Raw genomic sequence first — 10,810 nt, 5'->3', positions numbered from 1 at the left:
AACTAGTTGTATTAAATTTATTGTTAGTTGTATGTTGTTGTATATATATCAAATTTGTATTAATCTTGTACGAAATTTATTTTAAATTTTTATGTTGATGTGCCATACATTATTCTTTTCTTATTCGATTTGTTAAAGAAAGAAAGACAGAGAATGAATTCCAAATTGACTCATGTGCACTGATTCATGGCGTACCCGTTTTAGCCCTCAAAGTTAATCTACTATAGACTTCAAATCTGATTGAACTGGAAATTGTTCGTGGAAGTAAAGCCTGCAAGAAAATAAAAGCGACTTCACCTCTTAAAATTTTGATCATATGATACAACCGTTATTTATACAACAGTTAAGATAAGAATTAAAAAAAAAAAAAAACTTCACAGCTACAATCAAAATATCGCCAATGACACATCAAAAGGGTCTATACTTGGACATACCTATGTACCCAAGTTCACACGGTTAATTAACGGAATGGAGAGTAGTAGGGTGTTGATCAATTTCGGATATTACTAGTAAAATAGGTCAGATTGCGACACAGTCGAGAGACTACATTACAATTGATGCAATCTTGATTTGTACTCCAAATCTAGCTCCTTCATGTCCCAGTAATGAATTTGGAAAGGAAAATGCTGACTCGGTACCGGATTAGCTGATTGATCCCAGTCGCTAATATCCTCATTGAAAGAGGAGCTGAGAGAAAATAGAACAGTTAATCAACTAAATCTCCTAATTTAAGGCACTAATAATGGATTGTATATAATTTGTAAGTAATCCTTGTTTATATAAAATTAGGACAATTTTGATAAATAAGTTTCAAATATTGTATATGAAAGAAAAAATCTCCTAATAAAATAACTAAATTGTGGATTCATGATATTTTAGAGTAGAAGTACAAAGTAGCATGGAGCTCTAATTTCCAATCACATTTGGTAGTTCAATAGTGCCGGAGCTTTCTGAGTAGTAAAATGGTCTGTTAAGGTTAAATGAGACTTGCGTTAAGCAAGCTTCTCAATGAATTTCGAATATAAGAAAATATAAAGTGCAGCAATACTTTAGGATGCAAAGGGCCACTATTATGGTAAATTATTACCTAAAAAGTGGTGGAATTACAAATACCAGATTCAACATCAAGAAGCTGAACCTTAAATATCTCGATGCTTTTTTGGTTTATGAAGTTTAGGTAGTATGAAAATCGCGTCATGTTATTATTCCACATACCTCGTAGTACTTACCACATTTCAATAAGGACATAGAAAATGTAAACAGCAGATTGAGTCTTGAAAATGGATAAGTTATAGCACTATCACAAGAAGACCATATTCCAAAAGAATTATCGACAAACTACACATAATTAGTGTATGCATAGAATTACCGCCTACATATTCTTCAAATTTCTTACCACTATATTGACACAATTGAATGATATTGTATATCACAAGGCAATTTAACAATTAGTTCAACTTCCCACTGCCGCCACATGAATTACAGGAGCGAGCCGCGTTGCATTTCATACAGTAGCTCCATTTTTTGGGAAGCCTGCCAAATGCAGGATATGAGTTCATATACTTAGAGGCTAGAGCTCAGTGCATATGAACGAGGGGCTTAACGAAATGGAAAACATACCCTGCTGTATATCTTGTAGCTGCATTCTTTGCCATCAGTCTTGCTCTCTCAGAATTTTCATCGGACATCCTTTTTAGCACAAATCCTTCCCCTCTGCATTCTGCACAAATTCCAGAGCCACCGCAGTCTTCACAGATTTTCGGCGGGGCCTGTCTATTGATAAGAACAACAATCAAAGGGGATAGTCTAAGAGCATAATAAGAAGTGCATTTGAGCTACAAATCATTTGATTTCTCCCCTACTTAAACTTCACAATTCTGCATAGTATTTCTCTTTTTCTGGTTAGTTTGGAGAATAACCTTCTACTGCACAAATAAAATCTTTGCTTCAAAGAGAGAACAAGCTGAAAATGGATAATGAAATGGCAAAATTGTTCTACTAACTGAAAGAACTGTTTCCACCGTAAATGCAAAACTAATTCTGAATTTATTTTTTCTGATCAGAAGCTAGGCGAAACTCGGCTTATTTTAGTTTTTATACGGATGAGATACATCAATAATCAAACCAAGAGGAGCAGAAACTAAACAACTACAGATTGGTACCTTAGGTTAACCTCACTGAATTGCAAGAAACAAATATCATTTCCTTTTTTGTTGCACTAGAATTTTTAGCAGGATATATCTGAATACAAATTGATGCAACAGTTGACTGAAAATGCAACTCGCAAACTTTCTGCTGGAGAATACTTCTTTTGTTGTTGCCCTTTACCGAACAAATACGTTTCTTCTTTTTCTTGAAAGACAAAAATATTATCAAACAATGGTAGAAGAAAAAGCCATGTCTTCCTCGATATTTTTAAGGTATAAATCATATGTTCATTTTGGGATCATCCAGAAGGCAACAAGATTTTCATTGTACTCCAAGATCAGTATCAGAAAATGTCCTTAAGTGTAATTTCAGCGCTAAGATTAAATATTTGATTGAGCTGCTCTAGGATATGAACAAATATTTATATCAGAAGAAATAACTCTTGTCAGCTTTCAACTCACCTCAATTGCTTCCGAAGCTTTAGTTCTCCTTACAAGAATAGTTGCGGCAGCACCCACAACTGTGGCAGCAACTGCAATAGACACTGCTGTTTCTGCAAGTGCAGAAGTTACTCTGAATCCTCTGCTAGCAGATTCTTTTGACTTGGTAGAACCAAGAGGATAAATGCGTGTAGATAACGCATTGCAATCTCTAGATTTCAACATTCCGGTTGCTTCAAAGATCAAAAATCAAGATAAGCTATAAGAAAGTATATATTTGACCCTTTTTTCTTCCATTATCTTAAAATTCTTTCCACAAATAGTTGAGAAACATCCTGGGATAATTCACAGAGAGGAATATTGAAAACTAGACAATACAACATATTAGTGCAGGGTGGATAAAATGGAGGCTCACATCCGGTATTTCTTGCGATAAGAATGTGCCACCAAGACTTAAAGGTAAGTTCTATAGAGTGGCCAGTAAACTGACTACATTTGGCCAGTCAAGAACTCTCGTGTCCAGAAGATGCAAGTAGCGGAATGAGGATGCTGAGATGGATGTGTGAGCATCAAGCGCGTACATACCTTAGTCCAAGCGGTGTCATCCGACACCGCTTGGTCGAAAGGTTCTACTAATTATAAATATATGTAATATGCAAGAAAAAAGAGAAATGTTAATGAAAATTAAAATTGGAAGTGCTTGACAACTAGTGTGACTTATGTAGTGGTTGAGCACATCAAGATCTTTAAAGCTGGTTGTGAGATCGAGCCGTGATGTACTCTTAATTTTTGGAACTTTAAATTTATCATTTAAAAAAAATACAACTCAGAAAGAAGCGAATTCTTGCCCTCAACCTTCAAGCCTAAAATCGCTATGGTGACATATGCTCACAAAAACATGTCTCAGATAAGTGTATCACATATTATTATGAACACATTTTCAAAAATAATTTTTGTTGGCGCGAGTCATAGTAATATATTTTGAACTATATTTTATTAATATAATTTGAATTGTATTTTTTAAATACGATATTCTTTCAATTATTTGTTCAGTTGTTCAATTCTTCAAAATATCGACACCGCTTATGAAAAATCATGTGTACGTCCCTGGTGGGCATACCAAAAGAGATAAGATTAAGAATGAAGATACTCGGGATAATGTGGGTGCGGCCTTCGTGGTGGACAAGATGCGAGAAACGAGACTGAGATGGTACGGACATGGGAAGAGGAGATGCATTGATGCCACAGCGATGTGTGAGAGGCCTGAGAGTTAAAGGTAGGCCAAAGAAGTTGTAACGTGGTCATATCTTTGGCCTTGTAACCAAAGGCCTTGTTCGCCCATTTTTCATTTAAGCAAGACAAGTCCCGCGTGGCTATCTCTTGGCCAAGTATTTTGGCCTTGATTTTCTATAAAAGGGCAGCTTCATTCATGTTACAGATGCACCAACAATATTGAGAATTCAATTCTTGTTTCTTCCCCTCCTCCTTTATTTATTGAGAGTATATTTGTAAGAGAGTTTAGTGTTGGAAAACACTCGTGTGATTCTCTTCTTTGGAGTGATACTGTGAGGTTATTTCCTCGGGGATATTTTGGGTTGATTAGAGGTCTATCTCATCTTGTACTCTGTTTTGTACTCTTGTTGGAATAGTGAAATTGCACCTTTATGCTTGTGGGTGTAGGTCATACTGACCAAACCACATTAAATATGTGCCTCTTTTATATGCTTTAATTATTATTATAGCTTGCATTGTCTTTATTTTTATCGTTATACACGTCGTTTGACTAAATTCCGCACTACTCGGGTTTCCGGCTCTAATAAAAATATTAGGTGATTAGGGAGGATATGATGCAACTTCAACTTATCGAGGACATAACTGATGACCCTTAATAGGAGGGTGGAGAAGCGAGAAGATTAGTAGGTAGTCGAGCGTATCTCTTTCCCATACCAATAGTATTAGTATCATTTTCGTATTTTCTTATTCTTAGATTTCTATTACTACATGTTGTTTCTATTACTTCGGTTATTTGTTATTGTTTCTTTTTCTTTTCCTTGAGCTGAGGGTCTATCCAAAACAGTCTCTCTACATTCACAAGGTAGGGTTAAGGTCTGTATACACACTGCTATATCCAGACCCTACTTGTGAGATTACCTGGGTTTGTTATTGTTATTGTTGCTGTACTATATGCCTCTTAATTTAACACAGGATATTTTAGTATTGAAGCACAAGTAGTAATCAGGGATGCAGTGCACAACCCACTGAAGAGGCCATTTGCATGAGCATAATGAAGATGTGAACTCAATGATGTAAAAATCATTCATCAAAAGCTAAACATGTATTTGAAATCATCTAACTATGGAAACTTCAAGTAAGAAACTGCAAAAAACAGGTAAATCCTTCCACAACAGATAGAGAAAATAAAAAGGTGGTAACACTACAAGGAGCACAGATCTACCCAAGAACATCCATGAGTATGAACTTTTGCTGAGGGCAAGTTAATTAGCCAGGGAGAAACTCAACCAGTTTTAGCTCTAAAAACTTTTTCTTTCTTTACTGTACGTGTTTTATTTTTTTAAAATTCCCGGTTTTGTTAATGTCAGTTCTGGGACAATAGCTTTGTCCCCAGCCATTTATTGAAGACTAACACGTCCATTATTTCACTAAACAATAACATTTGAGTCGAAAATTTGCCCCCATCAATATACAACACCAGCCTCATCACTCACTGTTAGTGAACACTGTTTCTGATAATTTTCTTAGTTTCTCCCTGCATCTCAACAACTAAGAATACCAAGTAAATCTTGTAGGTTTCCACATAAAAATCCAATGACCTTCAACCCTTAGCACTAGAACCTATGTGAATTGTACTTGGTTCAATTACTCAAAACTTATCAATAACCCCAGACACTCAAAAACCAGACTGAAATTCACCTTCATCTTCTTATCTAAATGGTAAGTTCATTATCAACCATACATAACATTAAATTGCAATTGAATTTGATATGAACAAAATCCATTAAATCGCCCGTGCTTTCCTTTAATATCCACAATCACTTTGCAATAGTTCCCACAACATTTCAACTTCATCAACTACTTTTTGTTACAATTTCATCTATGGTACAGACTACAACTACTAATGCGCCTCAATCCAAAATAGCTAGTTGGTGTCGTATATGAATCCTCACAATGCAATTCGTACTATATGGAGCCGTTTCACTATAGTACTCACTTTACCCTGCAGTGGGAACTGATAAATGCGAACTAAATGCAATAGCGCTATTGATTTCTAACCAATGGATAGGATTGATAACAGTGTTAGCATTACAGGTGGCAAACAGAAACAAATTAAACATCAAGAACGAAGACAAACTCCATTGTGGTATGTAATCTTACTTGTTATAAATGGCGAGAAGCGTAAAGAGATGAGCTCCATCTTATGGTTAAAATAACGATTCTCAAAGGGGGGATATTTCTCTGAACTGATATTCTTCCTAAACTGCCGAAGATGCCCTCAGCCCCTTCTTTTCGCTAAAGTTGCCCTCAGCCCCTTCTTTTCGCTAAAGTTGCCCTCAGCCTTTTGCTTTGGCAGGATACCTTGAAACCCCATGTATTTGGCACGAATTATTAGTTGTATTCTTAAATTATTTGTAATCTTAGTTATTAAGAATTTAGCTATTTGATTCCCCGCACAACCTCATCCCAAAAAAGTAACATGTACGCCACGTGAATTTTTCTATCCACCTAGTATTTTTTATTAATAAAATATTTTTTTACCATTTTACATCCATTAATTTTTTATATCACCTTTTTAGAATCAAATTTGCAATAAAATTTGGCTAGAACTTCATTATTTAGGCTAAATCTTTTTATTTGGCTAAATATGATGAAGCTTCAGTTAATTTTTTTTTGAATTAGGCACGAAAAAGAATAAATACACAATTGAAAAAGTAATCATTGCATATAAAAAATATATATAAAAAGAAATAAACAATTTAACTTTTATTATTTTGGCTAAAAAAATTTATTTAGCTAGATATGATGGAACCCTAAGCAAGTATTTTATTACAGATTTTGCCGGAAAAAAAAATACTTGCAATGAATAACCATTACATCAAAAGAAAAAATAAATACATAGTTGCAACTTCACTACTTTGGTTATACCTTATTCATTTGGGAAAAAATAATGGAGCTCTAGCAATTTTTTTTATTGATTTGACCTGAAAATAAAAATACTCAGTTGACATAAATAATCATTGCATCTAAGAAACGAGATATACACATTTGGTACTACATTATTTTAGTTTGAACTTTTTTTATTTGACTAAAATGATAGATTTTTAGCCAATTTTTTTAACAAATTTGGCCTGAAAAAGAAGAAATACACAATTAAAATAAATGAAGAAGTATACTAATATGAAGCAAGAAAAAATATAACAATTTTAATAAGTAAAATATTGTGTAAGAGTATATGACAATTAACGGTTCTAAAAATAGCCCACCTGAAAGCTAAATTTTCTTCACTCTCATATGCCCAAAAGAGAGTGTATCCATGCATTTCGCTACATCAACATCCACGGGGGTCATAAAGATCAGGAGTTAGGGGTAACTTGACGAAGGACAAAACTCAGGAGTTAGGGGAGAAGTTGTTGGCTATGATGGCCTGGATGAGTAAGGGGACGCGTCTAGTATGTGGTTCACGACTACGGATTGCATTAGGGTAGCTGCTAGAGAGGTCTTAGGGGTCACGAAGGGCTCTCCTGGGGGTCACAAAGGGGACTGGTGGTGGAATGGAGAGGTTCAAGGTAATGTGGAAGCTAAGAAAACTACTTATTTGAAGCTAGTGGAAAGTACAAACGAGGAAGAAAAAAAGACTTATCGGGAGTGTTACAGAAAGGCAAAGAAAGAGGCAAAGTTAGCAGTTACGACGGCTAAGAACGCAGCGTTTGGTCATTTGTACGAGGATCTCGAGGGCAAAGGCGAGGACAAGAGGTTGTACTAGTTGGCCAAGGTGAGAGAGAGGAAAGCCCATGATTTAGACCAAGTCAAGTGCATCAAGGACGAGGATGGAAAAGTGTTGATGGATGAGGCACTTATTAAGAGAAGATGGCAAACATACTTCCATAAACTGTTGAATGAGGAGGGGGATAGACGGGGTGAGTTGGAGCACTCCGAGAGTCGACGGGATTTTGGGTATTGGGTTGTTTAATGTTATTTTTAAGACAAAGAATATGGCCGAAGAATGGAGGTGGAGTGCGATGGATTCGCTTTACAAGAACAAGGGTGATATCCAAAATTGCAATAATTATAGGGGTATCAAGTTGTTGAGTCACACTATGAAGGTTTGGGAGAGGGGGGTGGAGGCCAGGGTGAGGAGGTGCGTGTCTATTTACGAGAATCAATTTGGATTCATGCCGGGGCATTCGACTACGGAAGCGATTCATCTGGTAAGGAGATTAGTGGAGCAGTAAAGGGAGAGGAAGAAGGATTTGCATATGATGTTTATTGACCTTAAGAAAGCATACAATAAAGTTCCGAGAGAGGTCCTGTGGAGGTGTTTGGAGGTTAGCGATGTTCCGGTAGCGTACATTAGTGTGATTAAGGATATGTATGATGATGCTAAGACTCACATGAGGACTGTGGGTGGTGACTCAGAGCATTTACCTATGGTGATGGGGTTGCACTAGGGATCGGCCCTTAGCCCATTTTTATTTTCTTTGGCGATGGATGAAGTGTCGCGTCACATCCAAGGGGAGGTGCCTTAGTGCATGCTATATGCCGATGATATAGTGTTGATTGACGAGACGCATAGCGGAGTTAACGCGAGGTTAGAGGTTTGGAGACAGACCTTGGAGTCTAAAGGTTTCAAACTAAGTAGAACCAAGACAAAATACTTGGAGTGCAGGTTCAGTGATGGGACCCATGATGCAGACGTAGAGGTTAAGCTTGATGCTCAAGTTATTCCCAAGAGAGCGAGTTTTAAGTATCTCGGGTCTATTATCCAGGGCAATAGGGAGATTGACGAAGATGTCGCACATCGCATTGGAGCAGGATAGATGAAGTGGAGGCTTGCTTCCGGTATTTTGTATGATAGGAACGTGCCGCTAAGACTTAAGGGTAAGTTTTATCAAGTGGTGGTTCGACCGGCTATGCTATATGGGGCTGAGTGTTGGCCAATAAAGAACTCCCACGTGTAGAAGATGAGAGTAACAGAGATGAGGATGTTGAGATGGATGTGTGGGTGTACCAGGAGAGACATGATTAAGAATGAAGCTATTCGAGATAGAGTGGGAGTAGCCTCCGTGGAGGACAAGATGCGGGAGTCGAGGCTGAGATAGTTCGAACATGTTAAGAGAAGAAGCATTGATTCTCCTATAAATGAGGTGTGAGAGGTTAGCCATGGAGAGTTTGAGAAGAGGTCGAGGTAGGCCTAAGAAGTATTGGGGAGAGGTGATTAGGTAGGACATGGCGCTGTTTCAGCTCACTGAGGACATGACCCTTGATAGGAGGGTGTGGAGGCCGAGGATTAAGGTAGAAGGTTAGTAGGTAGTGTCACACCTCCTTTTTCCGCCCTCGCGGGGGTACAAGAGTTTTTTCCAATTAAAGGACAGTCGAAACGGGATTTATTTCTTTATTTTAGAGTCGCCACTTGGGAGATTTAGGGTGTCCCAAGTCACCTATTTTAATCCCGAATCGAGGAAAAGAATGACTCTGTATTACAGTCTGCGCACCAGAAATCCGGATAAGGAATTCTGTTAACCCGGGAGAAGGTGTTAGGCATTCCCGAGTTCCGTGGTTCTAGCACGGTCGCTTAACTGTTATATTCGGCTTGATTATCTAATATAATACGTATTATAAACTTATGTGCAAATTTTATTCCTTAGCCGCTTTTATTATTCTTTTTATTTATTGTTATTATTTTACGAAAAATTGCAACATTGTGAAAACGTATTTCAAATCACGTCGCAATCAATTGCACCCGTGGTTATCGACACATTTCGACTCCGTTGAGATTTAGATTTGGGTTACATAAATGCACACCCGTATTTAAGGAAATAACATTATTAAATACGCGCCTAGAGCGACTAGCGTGTCATTATTTTTGGGTAGGGCCGTGAAATTTGCTAAAACGGCTCCTCCCTAATTCTAAGCAATTAACTGTACATTTATTGAGGGCCCCGAAATCTATACATTTCATTAAGCGAGGCTCATCTCATTTATTTTAAATGGACAAATCTTAAAGCGACTACATTTTTTCTATAAAAATTAGTCTCTAAAATAAAGAAAGAAAAATCCTAATTAATTACTAGCTTTTATAATTTTAAGAAAACATGACATGCTAATTGCTTGGTTAATACAAATATTGATGAAAAAAAATAAAAAAATTTACTCTTAATTTCGAAATTTTAAATAAAATAAAAATTCAACAACTAATATTCAAAATAAACAAATATAGCTAGATTAAAACTCAGCATTGTTATTATTATTTTTTTAAAAAAAATATATTATTGAGATTAATTATTCACAATCATTTGAAACTAGATTTAACCATAATTACTAAAGCTTATTAGAAAGTTTATTAGACTTAAACGTTCTTCTAATCTTGCTTAAGCTCAAGTCATGCCTTAATGCCTAATTTACGATGTTTAATTTAAATTCATGTTTTAACTAAATTTAGCTACTTGTTCATGATCAACCTACAATCTTGAAGCCTTCATAGTTAGTGAATTAACCTGTTTTGCCGAACTGATTTATTACAGACTAACTTATGATATTATTTTCTTATTCCAGCTATTATTTAGTAATTCATGAAATAGCTTAAATACAATCAACAAAAGAAACAAAGAAAAAAAACGAAATTAAAACTTCAAATTTTCATTCTTCATATGTATTCATGCTTCATATTTCGGATTACAATAACCAGCTTTTCAGTTGTGTACCTGATATTGGAAGCAAAAGAAAATGAATATGAGAATCAGCAGCAGCAGTAAAATCAGTACAACACAGCAACAATAGCCCAGCAACAGTAACAAACCAGTGGAGTAGTAATCCAAAAAAAAAACAAAATCTTCCAGCTTTGATGAAACAACAATTAATTCTAATTTCAAACAACAAAAGAAAGCAGAATATTTTTTTTAGTGTTTTTTTTTATTTTGAAAGCTTAAATATTTTTCGGAATTTTCTATCTCTTAAATGTTCAGCCCTTTTCTCTCTCTTATTTTCAG

General features: G+C 36.0%; 2 protein-coding genes across 3 annotated transcripts; one reads left to right on the top strand and one right to left on the bottom strand.

The window, feature by feature from the left end:
• Positions 1–278: 278 nt before the first annotated feature.
• On the bottom strand, positions 279–6,204 carry LOC104240999 (uncharacterized). 2 transcript variants are annotated; one of them, XR_714601.2, is made up of 5 exons: positions 5,982–6,204; positions 2,610–2,821; positions 1,621–1,769; positions 1,397–1,533; positions 279–687 (listed from the first exon to the last, which is right to left on the bottom strand). XR_714601.2 is itself a non-coding variant. In XM_009795898.2 (4 exons), exons 1-4 carry the CDS (start codon positions 6,019–6,021, stop codon positions 1,449–1,451), a joined length of 486 nt encoding a protein of 161 aa, XP_009794200.1. In that variant the 5' UTR covers positions 6,022–6,145; the 3' UTR covers positions 1,268–1,448. The 2 variants fall into 2 exon arrangements, 1 of the variants encoding a protein (XP_009794200.1); XM_009795898.2 differs by lacking the exon at positions 279–687 and having other exon boundaries at positions 1,268–1,533; positions 5,982–6,145.
• A 1,071-nt stretch (positions 6,205–7,275) lies between these two features.
• Positions 7,276–8,641, top strand: LOC138886117 (uncharacterized). The gene is made up of 2 exons (XM_070167151.1): positions 7,276–7,577; positions 8,491–8,641. Exons 1-2 carry the CDS (start codon positions 7,276–7,278, stop codon positions 8,639–8,641), a joined length of 453 nt encoding a protein of 150 aa, XP_070023252.1.
• Positions 8,642–10,810: the final 2,169 nt, after the last annotated feature.

The sequence above is a fragment of the Nicotiana sylvestris genome, chromosome 2 (genome assembly GCF_000393655.2).
Source record: "Nicotiana sylvestris chromosome 2, ASM39365v2, whole genome shotgun sequence".
Lineage (NCBI taxonomy): Eukaryota > Viridiplantae > Streptophyta > Magnoliopsida > Solanales > Solanaceae > Nicotiana > Nicotiana sylvestris.
This window is presented reverse-complemented; position numbering and strand designations above follow the sequence as displayed.

What these genes read in the sequence shown, in the direction of transcription:
- LOC104240999 (XM_009795898.2), bottom strand. Translation starts at nt 6,021, where the DNA reads ATGGAGCTCATCTCTTTACGCTTCTCGCCATTTATAACAA. An exon ending in CTTCTCGCCATTTATAACAA is followed by an intron (nt 2,822 to 5,981) that starts GTAAGATTACAT and finishes TGATCTTTGAAG; the next exon opens with CAACCGGAATGTTGAAATCT. An exon ending in GCTACAAGATATACAGCAGG is followed by an intron (nt 1,534 to 1,620) that starts GTATGTTTTCCA and finishes TGCATTTGGCAG; the next exon opens with GCTTCCCAAAAAATGGAGCT.
- LOC138886117 (XM_070167151.1), top strand. Translation starts at nt 7,276, where the DNA reads ATGTGGTTCACGACTACGGATTGCATTAGGGTAGCTGCTAGAGAGGTC. An exon ending in GGCAAAGGCGAGGACAAGAG is followed by an intron (nt 7,578 to 8,490) that starts GTTGTACTAGTT and finishes CTTGGAGTGCAG; the next exon opens with GTTCAGTGATGGGACCCATG.